The 21962-nt window shown below is 39.0% G+C and overlaps 1 protein-coding gene across 1 annotated transcript in view; it reads left to right on the forward strand.

Annotated features, from left to right (window-relative positions):
• LOC149300530 (contactin-associated protein-like 4) overlaps positions 1 to 21734 on the forward strand; it is a 144203-nt gene extending 122469 nt beyond the window's left edge. The window contains exons 19-25 of the mRNA XM_089485026.1: positions 4407 to 4646; positions 6245 to 6466; positions 8242 to 8375; positions 14534 to 14621; positions 18643 to 18864; positions 20535 to 20603; positions 21535 to 21734. Coding sequence (XP_089341152.1) covers positions 4407 to 4646; positions 6245 to 6466; positions 8242 to 8375; positions 14534 to 14621; positions 18643 to 18864; positions 20535 to 20603; positions 21535 to 21734 — 1175 coding nt within the window. The remainder of the gene's footprint in view (positions 1 to 4406; positions 4647 to 6244; positions 6467 to 8241; positions 8376 to 14533; positions 14622 to 18642; positions 18865 to 20534; positions 20604 to 21534) is intronic.
• Positions 21735 to 21962: the final 228 nt, after the last annotated feature.

Raw genomic sequence — 21962 nt, forward strand, 5'->3', positions numbered from 1 at the left:
CTTAATAAGCACCACCTTTTAGATTTATTGGGCCCTGAATGCTTAACACGAGTACTCACTTTGACCCTTAACCACATTTTTCTGAATGCTGCCAAAATTGCTAACCATAACTTGTTTAATCATAGCTGTTTCTCAAATATTCATACCTAGCACTTTTTTGTTGCAGTTTAATTCTCAGTTTAATTCTCAGTTAAATATACTTTTCTCCACTGTTTTTCCATGTCTTGCACGGTACAAACCTTTTGATCTAGCCATGCCTATATGCAAACAGCAGAAAAACATAAAGGTTGGAGCTTCCAGGTAAACCCTCTTCCCCAAATGAATGAACAGTGGAGAGGGTGTGCTTTTAGGCACTGCTCTTTTGCAAAAGTAAATGAACACAAATTCATAGAGAATGAGAAGTATTTCGGCACCGCTCTTTCTCTGCGAACCTGCATTATTCTGGTCAGTCTGTGGACTTCTGCAAAGTTCATCGGGAGGCCATGTCCAGTGGATGAAGAAAGAATACCTTTTGGAGCAGCAGACAAAGAAGAAGACAGAAGAACAAGAAGATACAAGAGAGGAAGCAGATATGCATGGCATGGAGACAGGGACACAGAAGCAAACGGCACAGAGAGAGAGTATAAGAGAGAGAACATGAGTGAGAGTGAGAGTTTAAAAGAGCATGAAGGAGTGAATGAGGTTGAGTGATAAAAACAAATGTAAACGAAAATTCAGAGCTTTTTGCTTTGTTTTTGTTTGCTGTATTGGGTTCCCCCCTCGTTATTGGAGATTTGTACAAACTAACACAATTGGGAAATGTTGTTAAAATTGAAATTCGTATTAATCCCAGTGCACTATGGAAAATAGTCATAAACCACATTATGATATAAATGGCCTTCCTTGGTTGAGACATCACAAACCATCCATCTGTTCCTTATGTACATATTTACCCTCATTGGGAACCTGAATTATACAGGAATTATACAGGAAAACATTAATGATACCCTGCCAAAAAGGTTTCACGTGTCCCTTTACCTCTCCTGCTGGGGCTGGCATTTTTTTATTGTGGGTGAAAAGGACAGTTAAGTCCCTTTGAGAATTACCGTAAATTGAACGCTATAACCATCAAGAATACATATCTGTTGTTGTTAATACCTGAGATGCTGGATCGTTTTAGCATAGCCCACATCTATTTCAAGATAGACCTTAGAGGAGATTACAATCTGGTAAGAGTAAGTAAAAAGGGCAACTAATGGATGACAGCTTTCTGTTCCCTATATGGCCGTTACACAGTAATGCGCTTAAGACTCTGTAAGGCTCCGGACACATTTCAGCACTTCCTTAAAGACATTATACATTAATTATAACATTTATATATCATATATTAGTATTTTCTTGAAGGAACATCGCCAACATATGAATAAGATGTTCTGTCTTAGAGAACAAGGCCTATACAGCAGATTAGAGAAGTGCACTTTCAAGACCACCACAGTAGAGTTCTTGAGATTTAAGTTGACCCCCAAAGCCTTCAGATGGACAAAAAGAAAATTTCAGCTGTCACATTATGGCCATGTCCTGCCAACAAAAGAGAGGTTGTCATGATTTCACAGCCACACTTGACATTTCTCTAGGGTTGTTAGCTTTTAAGTATGTGCTGTAGGCAGTTCTTTGAAACTCTGCCTTGCTCTGGCCTATATAAGCCTGCAGGATTCCATTGCCCTTGTGTTTTGCTCTGGCTACAAAAATGCGTACCCATGTTCCTGATTTTCCTGTGTATGACCTAGCTTTGTGTGACTGCCCTTCTGGCAGGTCCTTGTTTACATCACCCTACTGTGCTATTAGTTCATGATGGCTTAAGGAAAACAGAAGAGCTCACCAGGGCAAGCTTTTTGTGACACACCATGTGACAAGACATCGCTACATATGTTTCTTCTTGTCGGATCTGTGCCGCCATCAAAGAACCCAGACAGAAATCCTGCAAGACTACTGCATCCATTAGTGATACCTACACACCCATGGGTGGACATTGCCATGGACTGTGTAGTTGAGTTGCCGCCAGCTCAAGGATACACAACCATATTGGTTGTAGTAGACAGGTTCAGGACCAAGAAACTACCCAATGCTGCTGAGACAGTTACCCTCTTGATCAGAGACATTTTCCAGCTCCACGGCCTTCCCTAAACCATCACTTCAGACCGTGGTAGCCAGTTCACCTCATGCTTCTGTCATGCCTTCTGTCAAGGACTACTTATCCAGTTGAACCTGTTGTTTGTATTCCATTCACACGGATTCTCGAACAGTATTTCTGTTGTTTCGTGAAGTATGTAGAGGATGACAAGATATACATATTGCTTATAGCGTTTCATGGGTGTCTCCCAGTTCTTCATCAACTATTGTTATCTTGGTTCATCTTTACCCGGAACAGTTCACGAGGCATCCACACATCTCCTTTGGTCGTCTTCCCACCTACAACTTTCTTGTCCTACACCTAAAAAAGGCTCCCTGATATATTGGACACTTTTACAGTCCTCCAATCAATAACATAGCATGCAGCCAATGTACATCATCTATCTGCCACTGGCATTAAAGTGCCAGAGCCACTTTTCCTCTCTAGTTTGCCCAGGAGTTATATTACGGAGGGTTTGGCAAACAGATAATTAGTGCTTGGCAAATATAATCTGGAAGCCAGATGCAGCCATAGAGATCAATATTTATTTTTAGACTGCAGAAAATTGCTATCTGTCTCCTTTGTCCCGCAGTAAGGCTCCTATTACTAAGCTGTTTTATAAAAAATACTCTAAAATAATATAGGATCACTAGATTTTTTTAAGCTCTCCTAATTATGACATCTCGGTGCCCTTGTGCATTTACTAAATGATTGCTAATTGCTTATGTGTTGAAATGATTTGCCACCTTTGAGTTGACAATTACCATTTTATATATTAATGAGCAGTTAAGTATTTCTTGTGAGTGGGGCACTATTTTGTTAATTAATGGAACCATGCTGTTACATTTTGTACCACATTAAAACATAGTCTCTATTGACACCATTCTTCCTATCGCTTCAAATAACTCAGTTCATTTATGTATTGGGGAATTTGAATGTCAGAGAATGCAAGAGCCTATTTTTTGTTAATTAGAATTTTTCAGTTCTTTCTTTCATGAATATCCTTTATTACTTTCTCAGTTTAATGATAAAACATAAACTTTACATTCAAGACTTTTTCGATACATCATTACAAAGGGTATAAAATGTTAGGGATAGATTACAGATCAAACATCTCTTTTTATATGCAGCAGCTGTTGGAAAAGGAATCAGGGTAGAGGAATACAGAATTAATTGGCATTCTTTCAAATTAATTAAATTTGCTGGGTTGAGTGCTAGTTGTAAACTGGAAATCCTCGAGAAGGCAAATCAAATAATTTGAGACTCAGAAGTGCCAAATCTGTGACATTTAATTATGTGAATGAAATGAATGCTACACAGCTATAATATTCTGTAGATTGTTACATATGGCTGTTACATTTTAATAAATGTTAAAGGAGTAAACCAATTGCTTACCAAACAATGCGAGAAAAGAAAAGGTTAAATATAATAGAAGACTATAGGCACTGTCATCTGCTTCAAATAAGAAAGATCTATGTCTCACACACAAACACCCTGCAGACTGGCTTTTTTAGTTTGATGGCACGTTAACCTGTTCAGAAGGCAAGCCAAAAGTCAGTACCCAAGGTACCACTGACACATTGTCAGGAGTTAGCCTGAAATCACAATTAAGCATCCTGAGCACAGACTGACTTGTTAAACAGGCATAGGTACACATCCTGGACACTGGCTCATTGATCAGGCGCATGATTGCCAGTGTACTCATTTGAATCTCTTGGTGATTTGTACCTTGCTGCCATTAGGCTAATTGCTCACTCATAACAGCCTATTTATACAGTAAGTATCAAGTAATAGAATCTTTTAGGAGGATGGTAAGTGCCACACAAGGGGTGGGACAGATGTTCAGGTTAGGTTTTGACGGTATTTGCCACTGAAGTCTGCCTTGTAAAATATTCCTTTTGAAGCCAAATTTGTCTGTAAAAGGTACACTGATGGTAATTAAACGAATCCAATCATTGTAAAAGCTTGTTTGTTTACTGTTATACTAATAATTGTATTTTGAAAAACAATGATGAAATGATGAAATTCATACCTATTATATGTAAATATGTATTTTTTAAATATCTGAAACCATTACAACTGAAACAACACATCTATGCTTTGTTTTAATGAATTATTGTTTTATCCTAAAAAACTGCAACAACGACAGTTCCCCTTTAAGGATTTGTTGTGTATATTATGTAATACTTAGTGTACTAGAATATTTTTCTGGTTAATCACATCTGTGAATGTTTATGTCTTTTTTTTAACTACATAGGGGGAACAGCATCAAGACAAAAAGGATTCCTAGGATGTATCCGTTCTTTAAAATTAAATGGCGTCCCTCTTGATTTAGAAGAGAGGGCTAAGATGACTCCAGATATTAAACCAGGATGCCCTGGTCACTGTAGTAGTTATGGGAGCTTATGTCACAATGGTGGAAAATGCATGGAGAAATATAATGGATTTTCCTGTGATTGCAAATATTCTGCATATACTGGTTCATTCTGCAAAAAAGGTTTGTGCTTTATTCAATGAATCTATTGAATGTTTGTCTTTTTCTTATACAACTGTAGCGTGTCCAGTGATCCTTTAACAGTAGGTTTTTTCTTCTGTAATTTAGTAGCAACAATAATGGAAAGATTAGGTCATTGTAATTGTAATTTTGACCAATCTTGAGAATAATGTATATTTTTATAATACATGCCAGTAAATGGAAAAATGTTAGGCAACAACCATGGTGAGTACAATTGATTACAGAAGATGTAGAGAACATAAAAATCTTTTAACAGATAAGGCTAACAACAATTTATGTCAAAGCCACAGTAAATGGTGCTTTCATATATGATCTAGTATATTAAATCCACTTAGTTAAAATATCAATGGAGCCCTTCAAAAATGGTCTGGATATTGGATAATAGCAGAGTATACGGGCCTATAAATGATAGAATAAACATTAATATTTTAGATCTTCTCGATCCAAGGAGGAATTTGATTGCCTTTTGGAGTCAAGAAGGATTTTTTTCCTCTTAAGTAGGAAAATCTGAAAAAATAGTGGACTTAGGTCTTTTTTTAACCCAAATGACTATGTTACTATGTCAAGATGCTGATCATTTTGTAAGAAATTTTATTGCCTAGGCAATTAGGTGGCTGGCACTCACCTTTAGTTTATTTATGTTTTACTTCCTACAAAAAGCTAAATGTTTTACGATAAACAGGGCAACATATAAAAAATTGTAATCAATTTCAGCAAAAATGTGAGGAAAATCTTGGATTTCTGGAATTCTGCCGCCTATGTTCATTCAACATATACCCACCTCTGTTCATGTGTAAGGATCATGGGGGGTCTGATGTGAGTGGGAGTCCAGAATGCAGGGAGGTTGCAGTAGTGATCATCAAGTACAAAACAAGAAAAAGTGCAACCCAGACCTGTAGGATCCATGGTTTGGCCTGGTCCCATGGTATAGGTGTTGAAACAGATCCAGATGGCAAGCAGGCGTGGCTCACCAAAAGGAGGAACAGTAAAATAGGAAATCATGAAACAAAAACAAAAATTGTAAAGGAACATACATGCTAGCTCTAACATGTAACACAAAAACATGTGAAGATTTAGTTGATTGCATGGCCATACGTTGGAAGCTTGCCACCACTTCACAGTACTTTAAACTAGGAAAGCCCTAACACTAGCCCTAAAATAAGAAGAAAGTATACTAAGATACTAAGAAACAGGGAACTGGATGCAGACTACTGCAGCAGCCTGCAAGACACGTAGCCTGACATAATGTGTAATTCATATCAGAGGGGATAGTCCTAACTAGAAGGAAATATGTCCAGAATATTAATGATAACGATGTAAGCCATATTTTCTTTTTGATGAACAATTTTGGCATTTTTGTTTTGGTACCGCTTTAACAATATACTGCGATGATTAAAAAAAAATAATACAATCTTTCTACTCATCACCATTTGTCATCAAATTCTGTTGTAGCTTTAATTAAGCTCTTAATATTATAGTGCAGTATATTATACTTCTAGATTACCCAAATAATGGCAAATATAAAAGTCTTACGATATAAACAATATATACTAAAACAAATCTTAACTTTTTTTTTCCAGAAATATCAGCATCATTTGGAGCAGGGTCTTCATTGACCTATAATTTTCGAGAGAATAATAACACATCAAACAACTACAGCTTGCCTGCATCTTCCCTTTCCAAAGATTCAACTACCAGAGAAAATATTGCGTTTAGTTTTCGGACGACACAGACACCAAGCTTACTGTTTATCTTAAATTCTGCCAATAAGGAATACATTTCTATTATATTAACAAAAAATGGTAAGTAGTATGGTCAGGTACAAAGGTGTGAATTTACTAGTTAATCCATAGAGTTTGAATGACACTTCCGGAAAACAGTATGCTATCATGTTATAGTTGATTCCTATTTAAATTATATAAGAGTGATCATAATTTTGTATTCTGTATGGTACAAAACATATTATATTTCCTAACAAAAATACACATTTGAGAAAAATGTATTTTTCTATAAAAATTGGCTCTTTGGATTAGAGTAATTTCTTCTACAATGCCCTATGGGACCTCAAGTGGAAGGTTGTGTTTAAACAAAGTGTTAGTCATCACAGACAAGTAGATAATGTGAGTTCTGCGTCAGTGACAGTACAAACTTTCAAATGTTGTACGATCAATTGTGCCAGTATCCTCAGTTAACAATTACTGTTAAAATGTCAATACTCACTTGTGTACTTCTGCAGTGGCATAGACTATTATTAGCTGATACTAGAGAAAATATCCCTTGAGAAATATGTACTCAACATTATGTAATAATAATATTTTTTTTAATTTTCCTTATTATTTGCACTAAGATCATAATTAGAGTAGTTCAACACATTAATGATTAAACCCTTTTGAATATAAATATTTTTCTCAAAGTGCGATTTCTTATTTTGTAGGTTACATTTTGTTTCTCAAATTCTCTAGTCTTTACATTTTATGGCTCCATTGTTGTTTTTAATAACAATACATTTAATAAGAAAGTCACTTTTTATAGGAATGTTTTGCCACATTACTTTGTATTTTATTAACAGGAATGGAATATATGACTTTTCCTTTTCATAAATTACAATCAGTGTTAATAACATTTGAAAACTCAAGAGTTTTATAGTGAAAAATATCTGGCTTCTTAAGAAGCTTGGAGTGAGAGCACAGATTGTATGAAACATAATGATGACAAAAATTATTAGAAAGCCCCAATTTAGTCATTTTTAAAATTCATTGTATTTGTCCATTGTACTATGTGTAATTTACATGTGAACAAGTCTTGTTCTTTTTACTTGACAGCTTGAGTAGAATTATGTCAGCAATTTAAATGTTTTATTTTCATGTACGCAACATTTTAGCATTCTTGTTTTAATTTCGAAGAAGGTTTTTCAAAAAATTGATTTCATTGAAGCTTTGTAATTGTGTTTTTCACATTTTAAACAACAGATTTTAAGGCCTATGATATAGGGACGATGTAGATATTTAATGTTCAAACTGGAATAAGAACACATAATTCATTTACAAAGATAAAAAAAAATTCTGGTGCTAAATGTGAAATAATCTGTAAGAACATTTCCCTGGTTTCTATAGTGACTTATCCATGTTTACCACTTTACTCTTGAATTGCATGAAATAACTAGTACTGCATTTGAAATTATCTCCGAATAATGCCGTTACCTCTCATTTTAAATTTGAAAGCTTATTATTTACTATGTCATGCATACCAATTGATTTGTATTTAAGATGACATTTCAGCCACTCTTACGAAATAAGACTACACAAAACTATCCTCTTTTGGAACTTAATTATTTGTATTTATACCAATAGATAACACCATATAGACGCCCCATATATAACCTAAAATATGTATAACAGTTCTTTAAATATTATTAGAAATAAATCAATATATGTTAGGTATTTTATAAATGCTAAATAGTTGGGGTGATTAGTAATGTTTATATTTATTAAAAATAATGTTCATCTAAATATTTTTACTAAAATATTTCTGTACTTGATCATATACATTGGAGTCATACTTTTTTTTCTTCCTTTAGGAAGTTTGCAAATAAGATACAAGCTAGATCGTGATCTTGATCCTGATGTCTTCAGCATCAATTTAAAAAATTTAGCTGATGGTAATCTACACCGTATAAAGATTTTAAGAAAGGAGGAAACTCTCTTTGTTGAGGTATAAAATTTAACAAAATAATGTAATAGATTTTACTGTTAGATAAACCAAGCGTCTTTTCCATGAAACAATTTACAAATATATTTTATTTCGATTTATAGAGATCGCACTGAAATATTTACAACTATTTAAAATTAATTTACTTTTATAAAGGTTATTTTGTAATGTTGATTGATAATCTATTTTAGTTTCCATGGGTTTTTTCCCATAATGCAAGAATAAAGAAGAATGCAAGAATGCCAGTGTTAAACAATAAGAACTTACTGTTACGTACCTGGCTGCTGGTTCCTCCGGGTCCTCGGATCTGCAGCCGCCGCGGAGAAGGGGGAGACCCCCCGCCTCGGTACAGCAGCCTCAGCTGCCGCGGAGAAGGGGGAGACCCCCCGCCTCAGCACAGCAGCCTCAGCCACCGTGGAGAAGAGGGAGACCTCCCGCCTCCGTGAGACAGCTTCCTTCGTGAGGACGAGGAAGACCCCGAACCTAGTGGCGCCAGCCGGTACTACCGATCCTTTTAGGAATTTGCGATCTCGCCAATCACAAGATGGCCGCGGACCGGAAGTGACGTAACGGCACTTTGAATATTTGGCGGGAAAACGCTAATTGGTGCCTAACTTCCTCTGCCTACTTAAGGGACTCAGAAACCTTTCAGCTTTGTCTTCTCATGGTCGTACCTATCTTGATAGTGTCTATTCCTCAGTAAGCGTCCCTGTTTTGATTTCCTGTTTCCGACTCGGCTTGTTCCTGTTCCTGTTTCCCTGGCGTTTGACTCTGGCTTCTTCCACGATGATCCTGACTTCTGGCTTCCTGACCTCGGCTTACCCTACAACGATCCTGACTTCCGGCTTCCTGACCTTGGCTTGTTTCTCGACCATTCTGCACTGGATACCTGTTATCTGTCTATTGGACTTTGCCCGTGCTGTTCTACCTGACTACAGGTTCCATTTGTACGCTGTGCGTGACAGAATCAGAAGGCCAACATGAGACCTGCATCGGTAGGACAACAAGGGTCCTGTGAAGCTCGTCTGGACGGAATGGATGACCGGCTGGACCAGTTTGGACAAGCTCTCCAGACGTTACTTCAACGCACCGATCCAGCGCTACAAAGTCCTCAAGCGATGGCGGTTCATCCACCCCCGCCTGTGCCTGTAAATTCGGTACCAGCTCATCTACCTCCTCCTCAACGTTATGGTGGCGAGCCAGCAGCCTGCAGAGGGTTTCTGAACCGGTGTGAAATCCACTTCAAACTTTCTCCTTACGCCTTTCCCACTGAACAGGCTAAGGTGGGTTATGTAATTTCTCTGCTCACTGACAAGGCATTGGCTTGGGCCTCTCCACTCTGGGAGAGAAATGCTCCTACGGTTCGGTCATACTCGGAATTTGTCTCAAGTCTGCGTTCTGTGTTTGACGTTCCTGGGAGGAGGAGCACGGCATCTGCATCACTGTTTTCTATCCGCCAAGATTCTTGTTCTCTCCAAGAGTATTCTATTGAATGGCGTACCCTGATGGCGGAGGTCAATTGGACCAACGAAGCTCTAGTCGCTGCCTTCCTTAATGGACTATCTGAGACTCTCAAGGATGAGATTGCGGCTAGAGATCTGCCCACTGAACTGGATGCTGTAATTCAGTATGTTTCCCAGGTCGACTTACGTCTTCGTGGGAGACAGGTTCATCGAGAGATCCTGAGACGACGGGAGAGAGATATGAGAGATACTGTACGTCGTTTTGCCCAAGTTCCACCCTCATCCACTTTGCCGGAGTCTACGGAGGAACCCATGACGCTGGGGGCAGCTAGACTCACAGAGCATGAAAAGAGCAGGAGGAGAAGAGAGGGATTATGCCTGTATTGTGGCCTTTCGGGGCATTTCCTCAGGAACTGTTCTAAGATGCCGGGAAACGCTCGCACCTAGGTAGGCTGAGGGGACCTACTATAGGTGTAATTAGACCTTCCCCTGAGACCAAGATCATCCGCATGACGGTTCTGGCTCGACTAGTCTGGGCTAGGGGCTCCGTTGACACCGAGGCCTTTTTGGATTCCGGCGCCGCCGGCAACTTTATTGACTCTGAGTTTTGTGCCCGGCACTTGGTTCCCACCCTTCCCTTACCCAATCCGTTATCGGTGGAGGCTATCGACGGGAGACCCCTTCTTCCGGAGCACATAACCTTTCACACTTCTTCACTTACCCTCTCCGTGGGAGTGGTTCACAGCGAACCGTTGCAGTTGTTGGTCATCCGTTCTTCCTCTGTTCTGATTATATTGGGGTATCCATGGGTGCGTAGTCACAACCCTGCTATTGACTGGTGTACTAATCAGATTACGGCTTGGAGCAGCTCCTGTATGGATCATTGCCTCACACCCCTGAGAACTGCTTCGGTGACGCTGAACTCCATCGGGACCTCACTTCTGCCAGAGCCGTATCGTTGTTTCTCGGATGTATTCGACAAGAGGGAGGCGGAGAGGCTACCTACGCACCGACCTTACGATCTGCTTCCTGGTACCATGCCACCCAGAGGTCAGGTGTACCCGCTCTCCGTTCCAGAGACTTAGGCCATGGAGCTGTATATTGAGGAGAATCTTCGTCGGGGATTTATTCGCGGATCTACATCACCCGCCGGAGCAGGATTTTTTTTGTGAAGAAGAAGGATGGAGAGCTTCGCCCGTGCATCGATTACAGGGGTCTTAACAGGATCACCAGACGCAACACCTACCCCATTCCGTTGATTTGCAAACTTTTTGACCGATTGCGCGGAGCTACGATTTATACTAAGCTGGACCTTCGTGGGGCTTACAACCTTGTTAGAATTCGCGCCGACGATGAATGGAAGACTGCTTTTAATACACGATCAGGACATTACGCGTATACAGTTATGCCGTTCGGGTTATGCAATGCGCCAGCTGTCTTCCAGGAGTTCATCAACGATTGCCTCAGAGACTTTCTTCAACAGTTTTTCGTAGTGTATCTAGATGACATCTTGATTTATTCCTCGGACCTTTCGACCCATCGCACACAAGTAGCTCAAGTGCTACACCGATTACGGCAACATGGGCTTTACGCCAAGCTGGAGAAATGTGCTTTTGAGGTCCGCAAGGTCACATTTTTTGGGTTATGTCATTTCTCCGGAGGGGTTTGAGATGGACCCTTCCAAAGTACAGGCTATCAGGGACTGGCTGCAGCCCGTGGGCCTGAAACCTTTACAGCGCTTTTTGGGGTTTGCCAACTACTACAGACGTTTTATCAGGGACTACTCTAAGATTGCTACTCCTTTGACGACTCTTACCAAGAAGGGGGCGAACACTATCGAATGGTCACCTGCGACCGTCTCCGCTTTCGACTGGTTGATGGAGAGGTTTATTACAGCTCCTGTACTGCGACATCCGGATCCCTTACTACCCTTTGTCCTGGAGGTGGACGCATCAGAGACCGGGGTGGGGGCTGTTCTCTCCCAGAGGGCCTCTTACAGTGGGCCACTACACCCGTGCGGTTATTTCTCCAGGAGATTCTCGCCTCCGGAGAGGAATTATGATATCAGCAACAAGGAACTTTTGGCTGCTATACTTGCCCTGGAGGAATGACGACATCTGCTGGAGGGCGTACAGGTTCCCACCTTGATCCTGACAGATCATAAAAACTTACAGTACATTGAGACCACAAAATATCTCAATCCTCGCCAAGCGAGGTGGTCCTTGTTCCTGTCTTGATTTCCCTTTGTTTTAACCTACCGTCCGGGGTCCAAGAACGTCAAGGCTGACGCTCTCTCACGTATGAGCACGTTTCCAGACGAGGAGTGTCACGAACCCGAGGCGATTGTTCCGTCCACCAAGGTCATGGCTGCTATACAATTTACCTGTCGTACTCCCCTTCTGGATCGTATCGTCAGTATGTAATCCCAAGCTCCGGTGTCTCTACCTGCTGGCAAGTTGTTTGTTCCAGTTCGTTTCCAGTCTCGAGTCCTCCGCATTTCTCATGGTTCCAGGACGGCGGGACACCCGGAAGGATCTCGTCTCCAGAACTGTTTGGTGGCCAAATTGGGCCAAGGACGTTGTCTTATTCGTCCAGTCCTGTACTAAGTGTGCGGCTAACAAGTCTTCCAGGAGGCTGCCTGCTGGTCTGCTGCATCCTCTGCCTCTTCCCTCGACGCCGTGGACGCACATAGCTATGGACTTTATTGTGGACTTACCTAACTCCAGAGGCCATACTGTTATACTCATGGTCGTTGATCGCTTTTCGAAGATGGCTCATATGATTCCATTGAAAAAGTTGCCCTCTGCTGCCATGTTGGCTGAAGTCTTTATACGCGAGATCGTGCGTCTCCACGGATTACCGACCGAGATTGTTTCCGACCGAGGTTCACAGTTCATAGCACGCTTCTGGCGTGAATTTACTAAAGCCTTAGGTATTACTCTGGCCTTCTCGTCCGCGTATCATCCCCAATCTAACGGGGCAGCTGAAAGAACCAATCAACATCTGGAACAGTATTTACGCCTTTTTGTCAACAACCACCAGGATAACTGGGTTAATCTGCTACCCTTTGCTGAATTTGCCCGTAACAACTCCGTACAGGAGTCCACAGTATCTTCGTTCTTTTGCTTATATGGTCTGCATCCTCAGTCGTTTCCTGGAACGTTTCCTGCCTCTGCGGCTCCAATATTACAGGAGAGATTGGTCACTATACGGTCCACGTGGTCGTCAGTGCTGGAGGCATTGCAACAGGCGGGTAGGCGTCAGGAGCATCAAGCAAACAAGAGACGCTCCTGTGCCCCTGCGTATTTGCCGGGAGAGAGGGTTTGGTTGTCCACCCGGTATCTCAAGCTCAGGGTTCCTTCCATGAAATTGGCTCCACGGTTTATTGGACCTTTTCCTATCGTTCGCCGGGTGAATCCAGTAGCCTACGAGCTCCTGTTACCCCGAGCCCTCCGGATTCCTCGAGTGTTCCACGTCTCTCTTCTGAAACCACTGGTTTGCAACCGTTTACTACGGGGAGACCTCCTGCTGCTGGAGTCTCTGTCGCGGAGTCCCTCCAGCGATGTCCTCAAACGATCCTGGCTACTCGCAGACAACAAGGGAGTTTGCAGTATCTGATCCACTGGAGGGGACTTGGGCCGGAGAATCGTTCCTGGGTTCCCGCTGTTCGTCTCAACGCTCCTCGTCTGGTACCTGCCTTCCTCGCCAGAAGACGTGTTGGTTTTTCCAGGGGTCGCCCGGTGGTCGCCCCTTTGAGGGGGGTACTGTTACGTACCTGGCTGCTGGTTCCTCCGGGTCCTCGGATCTGCAGCCGCCGCGGAGAAGGGGGAGACCCCCCGCCTCGGCACAGCAGCCTCAGCCACCGCGGAGAAGAGGGAGACCTCCCGCCTCCGCGAGACAGCTTTAGCCGTGAGGACGAGGAAGACCCTGCACCTCTATGCGGCAGCCGCCGCCTACGGGAATCAGGTCCGGTCCTGCCGCGTGCACGCGATCCTCTGCACCTAGTGGTGCCAGCCGGTACTACCGCTCCTTTTAGAAATTTGCGATTTCGCCAATCACAAGATGGCCGCGGACCGGAAGTGACGTAACGACACTTTGAATATTTGGCGGGAAAACACTAATTTGTGCCTAACTTCCTCTGCCTACTTAAGGGACTCAGAAACCTTCCAGCTTTGCCTTCTGATGGTCGTACCTATCTTGATAGTGTCTATTCCTCAGTAAGCATTCCTGTTTTGATTTCCTGTTACCGACTCGGCTTGTTCCTGTTCCTGTTTCCCTGGCGTTTGACTCTGGCTTCCTCCACGACGATCCTGACTTCTGGCTTCCTGACCTCGGCTTACCCTACAACGATCCTGACTTCCGGCTTCCTGACCTTGGCTTGTTTCTCGACCATTCTGCACTGGATACCTGTTATCTGTCTATTGGGCTTTTCCCGTGCTGTTCTACCTGACTACAGGTTCTATTTGTACGCTGTGCGTGACACTTAGTTAAACTCAAAGTGTTGATTTGTTTATTATCATATGCAAACCAATTGATTAAAGTAACATAGAGAGATTTGTATATGTTTCTATAAATACTTATTTAAATACGTGTGTGCTGAAGTTGTATTTATATATATATATTTATAAAAAAAAAGTTTGATGAGGATTAACTAAAAATATATATTTTTTCATAATGTTTTCTTTTTATTCTATTTAGGTAAACCAATATGCAACTGTAAAATTCCTCCTCACTTCAGATATAGATCTAACTGCAACCCAGTCTCTTATGCTTGGTAAAATATCAGGTATGCAAAAAATATTGAATTTTTAATTAAATAGGTTACATTCAAGCCAGATTCAGAGTTCAAACATAATCTGAAATAAGTACTTTTTATAAAATGTGCAACTGAGTTCTCATCACACTAATTTCACACTTATCTATGCATTTTATAATCAGACATTCTGGTACATGATATTTTTTTCGAAAGAGGACTTCATTTGTCTTTATTTTTCAAGATAAAAATTTTGTGAGGTTAAATGCTATCATCTTCTTATCACATATACTTGGTTTGGAAACCCAACAATTTCATCTTAGCTTAGCAACAATGGATTTCAGTTACGACTTACTTCTCAATTGGCACCTTGAGGTGGCAGGTGAGGTTATGTGCTTTGGCCAAAACACAATACTATAGCCTCAAGTTTACTGAAGCATGTATTTGTAGGTTTGGATTTGAGCATTGGTAATTTCTTTTTAAACCCTTCAGTCCCAGAGGTTTTTAGTAATTTAAATTCCGGAGCTATTTTGCCATTTTTGTTATTCCAGCTATTATTCCACTTTCCAGTAAATAGTGCACCTATGTTAACTATGTGTTCAAGGAGAGAGCTTTCTTTTGATACCATAGTTACCTGAGAAACTTTTGGATGAGAAATTTAGTAAAAACTGGAGAAAAATAGAAAAAAAAAACAATCTCTGCCATAGCAATAGTCAGCCATAGCAATTATTTCCTGCGCTTTTTTCACCAACACATCTGTGTTGTTTAGGATTTTTTTGTACAGATTATGCTATGGCAGAGAAATCCAGCCTAAATCTTTCAGCTGCATCTACTGATTATGGAAATAGCCCACAAGCATAGATTTTTTATGCATATTTTTAATTTTTTTATGGAATTTGTAGGACAAAAAATTATGGACTATACATTCCACCTTGTCGCTCACCCTAACTGAACATAACAAAAATTATGTATAAAAAAAATGTAATAATATACCTTGGTATGGTAGACCATGAAAGGACAGGAAGGGCAGTGGTACCTGGAGTCCTTCTTAATACCATTCTGTACCAGTCTATGCATCTCTTTTTATGCTTCTCTTTGGCACCAGTGGAGGGGATTTTGCAAGGAAAATTCCTGCCTGTAAGATGGACATTTTCATCTTCCCCATTTGGGTGGCATCCTCAAAGAGAATATCCTTCATGCCCGACTAATGCATCCAGCATTAGTTGGGCATGGGGACAGGTTTTGTAAACCTTAATTTAACAGGTGGAACCTAGTCATGTTGCTCAGCCCAAACAGAGCATGCTTGCGATCTAGAATATGCTCCGTTATTTAAAAAAAAACCCTAACCCATATTGCCTACCCAATTCACTATAGCCAGACACCAAACTAACCTAACGCTAATAAATTATTCTCTCTAAAACACTATTCCTAATTCCCTGTAACTACTCACTAAAATAACCTTAACTAACCCTAACCTTATAGAAAACTAAAAAAATAACTAAAAAAATACACAGTTGTGTAAAGAAGAAAGTACACCCTCTTTGAATTCTATGGTTTTATATATCAGGACATAAAAACAATCGTCATGTTCTTTAGCAGTTCTAAAAATTAGGTAAATGACACAGTGTCATGATTTATTCAACCAAAAAAAAGTGAATTAAAGATAAAATGGTTAGTTTGACTCGTTCTTGAAATATGAAATGAGTCTGTATTCTTCAGGGACTTGGTAAACAAAATATGTAATTTTTTTTATATATGGTGTTTATTAAAATCATTTTAGGTCAGCACTTAAAGAACACCTGACAGAGGAAGGTCGGACCAAGGGATGCTAATTCTCCAAACAAAGCTGTACAAAAGTCCCGGGAGTCAATGGGGTCATGTAATATCATGTTAAGTGACTCTGCAGTAGTGTAGCTAGCACCATGTGCGAGATGCCCTGAATGCAATGTCTGTGTGATGCACTGTGAAAGTCAGTGTGTATTAGTGTTTTTGTGTGCCAGTTACCTGGGGGAAAGTTGAGTGGCTGCATAGATCTTACATGCCCCTGTACCAAATGGTGTCAGGCTTCCCTTGCCACTTGATATTGTGTACATGCATTGAAAAACTCCCGTTTAGTGAAGCAATAATATACCACTAAATATTCAGCTGGAGTCTGTAAAATGAAACTGAACATTTAGTTGTAGTAGAAGATCTAATAGGGTAAGTGGATAATTTTGGTGATTTAATATAAGGGAATTGGATAAGGCTTTATCGTCATACAAGCAGAATCACATTAGAAGAATCAAATGAGGAAAAGCAATGCACATTATTTTCTCACTTTTTTTATAGAATTAACCAGGTGAATTGTTCTCACAGCTTTTTAGAGTAAATAGTCACAATGCATCTCTACCTCAATGTCCATAATCTATAGCCATTTTAATAGCAGGTACTAAAGAACAACAAGAGAAGGTAATAATATTATAAAAGATATTTCTGGAGAAAAAAGTTCCACTAAATTAATTAATTAATTTGAATTAATTAAATGTCAGTCATGAAGATTGGCACAATATATGCATTCTACTGTCAACGCACACTAGACAAGGTTAACCACCTGTATACTGTTATAAATATAATATAAAGGTAGAAGATTACCAGCAAAGTAATTTACATATATCCACATGATGTAAAAGAAAACATAATTCATCAAACCAGGCCACCTTCCTTTATTGCTCTTTGGTCCAGTTGGTATCCACACATGTCCATTAAAATTAGCGCTATATCTTCAAACAATTCTCGCATATAAAGAGTTCAAATACTGGCATGTTAAATGCCATGGGTGTCTACTTTAAAACAATTTATGATTTGATGGGGTAAATTTAATTGGCCGGGTACAACAATGTCCCAATTAACACAATGTCAAATGTCCAATTTGAAAAATGCACACATCGCAAAAGTGGCCTTTTAGCCCCCCCAAAAACAAACCCAACAAACGCATGCATGTGGGGTATCACATGAGCTATGAATTTTTACCTAAAGTACAATATGTGTGGGAAAAATACCACAAAAAAATACTACTGCAAACTTTGACAAAGGCTGGTGGTAAAATGTGTGCATGCAAGTAGTTAAAATATCAGCATTTGAAATGCCCTGGCATGTATAGTTTTAAAAAATATATGGTTTTATTGGGCACACTGAATTGGCCAGGCTCAAAGATGTGCCAAATAGGGCATGGGCAGTGGATAACCAAATGTTTAAGTTTAACATTGAAAACTGCGCATGCCCCAAATGTAGCCCTTTTGCCCCCAAACAGCCAGGCAAACCCATGCATGGGTGGTATCACTGTACTCAGTGAACACATATTTGGGTGTTGTGTGACAGTGACCTGTAAATTCATACCTGGAGTAAAAAGCGTGTGGAAAAAAAAGTAAAACAAAGTTTGACAAAGACTGGTGGTAGAATTAGTGCATGAAAAGAGTTAAAATACTAGCATTTGAAATACCCTGGGGTGTCTAGTTTTTTAAACTATATGGTCTGATTGGGTAAATTGCATTGGCCAGCTTCGAAGATACCCAAAATAGCACATGGGGAAAGAATTACCAGATTTGGAAAAAATGGTTTTGAAATAGCAAAACCCTACTTGTACTTATTGCCCCATACCCTGCAGAAAACAGCAAGAAAAAATAACAACATTGGGTATTCCTAAACTCAGGACAAATTCTAGAATATATTTAGCAGGGTTTTTTTTATTAGATTTTATAGATGAGTAAGATATTTTTCAAGAAAAAGTCCCTTTTTCTAAAAAATTTTACCATATTTTATACTTTTTATAGTAAATGATATGATACAATAAAAATAATGATATCTAAAGAAAGCCCTTATATGCATATAATTTATGTGGGTTCAGTAAATGGGAAAGAAGAAAACTACAGCTAAACACGAGCACCGCAGAAATGTTAAATGTTTATGTGACAAAGGGTACAAAAAGAATGTATTATAGTAAAATGTACAGCAGAATACCCTGCCAAATAATTTTACAGAAAGTTATTCTAATAATAACCCTGTTTTTGTTTTGCAGCTGAAAACAATGGATTAGATCTGGAAACCATAAAAGCAGGCACAGCCGGGTTTATTGGCTGTCTTTCCTCAATGCATTTTAACCATGTTTTCCCTCTGAAAGATATTTTTTTCCATGATAAAGTAACCCGGGTAACCATAAAAGGGCAAATCACAGCATCCAATTGTGGTTCATTAAATGGAGTGGATTCAGCATTAAGTGAAAAGACCCATTCATTTGCAGGTAACATTCATAGTTTTTTATCTATACAGAATGTTACACATTTTACTAAAACTTTAAATATGCGACAGCTTCCAAGGTCGACAAAATATGGACTCTATGTCTTTTCATTAAAGGCAGCGTTTGCAGCAAGGAACAGAGCTTTAAGTACATGTATTAGGAAGAAGCCTATAAACCACTTCAAAATTGTTAGCAGGTATTGCCCCCCGAAACAAGGACAGAATGTGCCTGTAGCATGTAGATTAAAAAATAACAAGCGCTGAAAAGAGACAGCGCTAAGACAACATATAGGTATAAAAATCCATATCTTATTACTGATAAATATATATTGTATATGAAAGGCAAAGATATATAAGACACAAAAAAACACAGAACACAAATAATAAAAAATATAAGAATACATCCACAATATATACAAAAAGCACGAAATGATTAAATAAAATCAAATCCACACTTCACCAAGGGAAGTAAAAACTCACTGTTGAGAAAACTGTGCCTGGCCAGGTTGGCCATGCTGGGTGCCAGATGCAGAATGTGTTTCCACTTAGGGGTGTACTCACTTTTGTTGCCAAAGTTTAGACATGAATGGCTGTGTGTTGAGTTATTTTTAAGGGAACAGCAAATTTACACTGTTATACAGGCTGTACACTACTTTACATTGAGTGTCATTTCTTCAGTGTTGTCACATGAAAAGATATAATAAAATATTTACAAAAAATGTGAGGGGTGTACTCACTTTTGTGAGATACTGTATATACTGTATCAGTTAGACTTTGATTCCTACAAATTGCAAACTTAACAAAAACTGCATATTTCCTGAATTCGTGCAAACCTCCAAAAACGATGCAAAATCTCCCATGAAACGAAAAAAGCTCCGTTTGAATTTTGTGGACATATTCACCCCCATTATCTCACATTGCCATTCACGTTCTCTCACTCTCAGGCTCACTTAATGTCTTGCTAAATTCTCGACGGACCACTTTCTTCATCTTCTTGTTCTTCTATCTTCTGTCTTTTTCTTCATCCCCCCCAATTTTTTACCGAAACGAATGGGCAGGTAACGGTATTCATTGAATGGGCCCAAAAAACGAACAACAAAAAAATTGTCCGAATCATTTGTGGTCCATTTGCACATGTTTACTATTCATAGTCCTAAGATGCACCACTACTATTTTTTCTTAGTTTTTACTCTTTCTAACGTGTAAAAGAAACAGTTTCACATTAAGTTAATGCTGTATACCATTCGTTACATCTGTTACATTGTGATTTTCTGAATAAAACAAATAAAAATTAAAAAAAAAACAAAGAGAAAGAGCTAAACAGCTAAAAATTTTGTTCACAGAGTGAACGGATCACATTTTCCTTAAAAAGTGAAGGGCTCATTTTTAAGGTACTTTAAACCATTAGCGTGAATTATCTTATGCTGGAGCAAGATGGTATTTTTATTGACGCTTAGGTAAAGAAAGAATATAAAAATAATTTTGTATACAAGTATAAAATTGGGCATAAATATGTGTTGATATACGTTTACCAAAATGATATCTGGGTAACATGTCACTCACACTAATCTTTGAATTAGAGTAACGTGAATAAAGCCCATTCATTTACAATTCAACTAGCTGCATAATGTGATATTTATCAGTAGCATAATAAATGACCATTTTTATTTGTAGACCACTCAAAACCAAAAGATGAAGATCCAATAGCTGATTCTATCAAAAGTGACTCTGCAGTCATTTGGGGTAAGTAAAATTATTACATCTAATACAAAAGTGGATATAGCTGTATTATATCCTTTAGTTCATATTAATACCTTTAATTGGGTCAACATAGAAAAAGTTACACAATTTTGGGATCTCAGAGGTCTAATCTTAAAATGGAAACCATTTCACTGACAAAGAGACTGCTGAGGTCCTGAAAGCTTATGTAACCTTACACCTGTTTTCTATGTTGGAGCTATAAAATATATCCTCATACTGGCTCCATTACAATAAATATGTAAATGCTGGCACAGATTTATATTCTCATAGAATTAATTGAATATAAAAACCTTAGTGAGACAGTGAGAATAAGTAGGAGTACTTTATAATGGAGTAGGTAGGTCCATCATGAATGATTCAGAGTCATGGCAAGTGTCTAGCCTGCCTTATGGAAAATATTTGTAACACGTTAGATTCCTGGATAAAGTGATATAAGGTGAAATGATGTAAGCAAAGTTTGATTCTGCATACAAATAAATTATAAATTAATTTGGGGGTTTTATGTTTGTGATATGTGTTTAATTAGAAGGTAAATTGACAAAGTGACTTAGAGAGAGGACTGCCTGTGCTTATCGCATTCAAGTGACTCCATGATCTTGAGATTTGATAATTTAGTTTCTCTATATGTAACAAATGGGAAATAATCATTTTCCATGCAAACTATATTTAGATCTTCCTTTGGAGCATATTTATGTCACAAAATGTTCCACCAACACTTTCTATCTCCCAATTATAATAAAAATAGGTGTTGTATTGTAGCCAATCAATTCAATAAGAAAGTGCATACTTTTATTATTAAAAATAAAAGTCCTTCTTTGTAATGCTTTAAAAAAATTGCTAGCTATAAAATATATCATATCAGCATCTTAATTGAAAATAAAAATTTTCATCTCTTTTGTCCAATTGTCTACAGGTGTAATATCGGTTGTGGTGTTCATTCTGCTTTTTGTCAGTGCTATAGCAGTAAAAATCCATCTGCAAAAGAATGCATATAAAAACAAGGAAGCCAAAGGATCAAAAAATGAGGACAAGACAGAAAGAGTAACAACCCTGAAAACAGAAATCAGTATGCAAAATGCAATCGACGAGAGTCAAAAAGAATATTTTTTCTAAAGACTCTTATTGTTTAACTGAACAATGAGACAGGAAGTTTTTTCTTGCTAAGCAAGGGGTACTAAGCAAACAACAAAACCATAATATTGTACATAAACCGCAAACAAACAATGAACTGGAGACGTGTTATCGAGTTTAGGATCAGTCACGTGATTACTAGAAGAGCCCTTGAAAACTACATGCATTACTAACATGACCAGTCCTACCACATAGGTGAACTAGGTGGCC

The sequence above is a fragment of the Sceloporus occidentalis genome, unplaced genomic scaffold, assembly GCF_023333645.1.
Source record: "Sceloporus occidentalis isolate IW3139 unplaced genomic scaffold, rSceOcc1.0.p SCAF_24, whole genome shotgun sequence".
Lineage (NCBI taxonomy): Eukaryota > Metazoa > Chordata > Lepidosauria > Squamata > Phrynosomatidae > Sceloporus > Sceloporus occidentalis.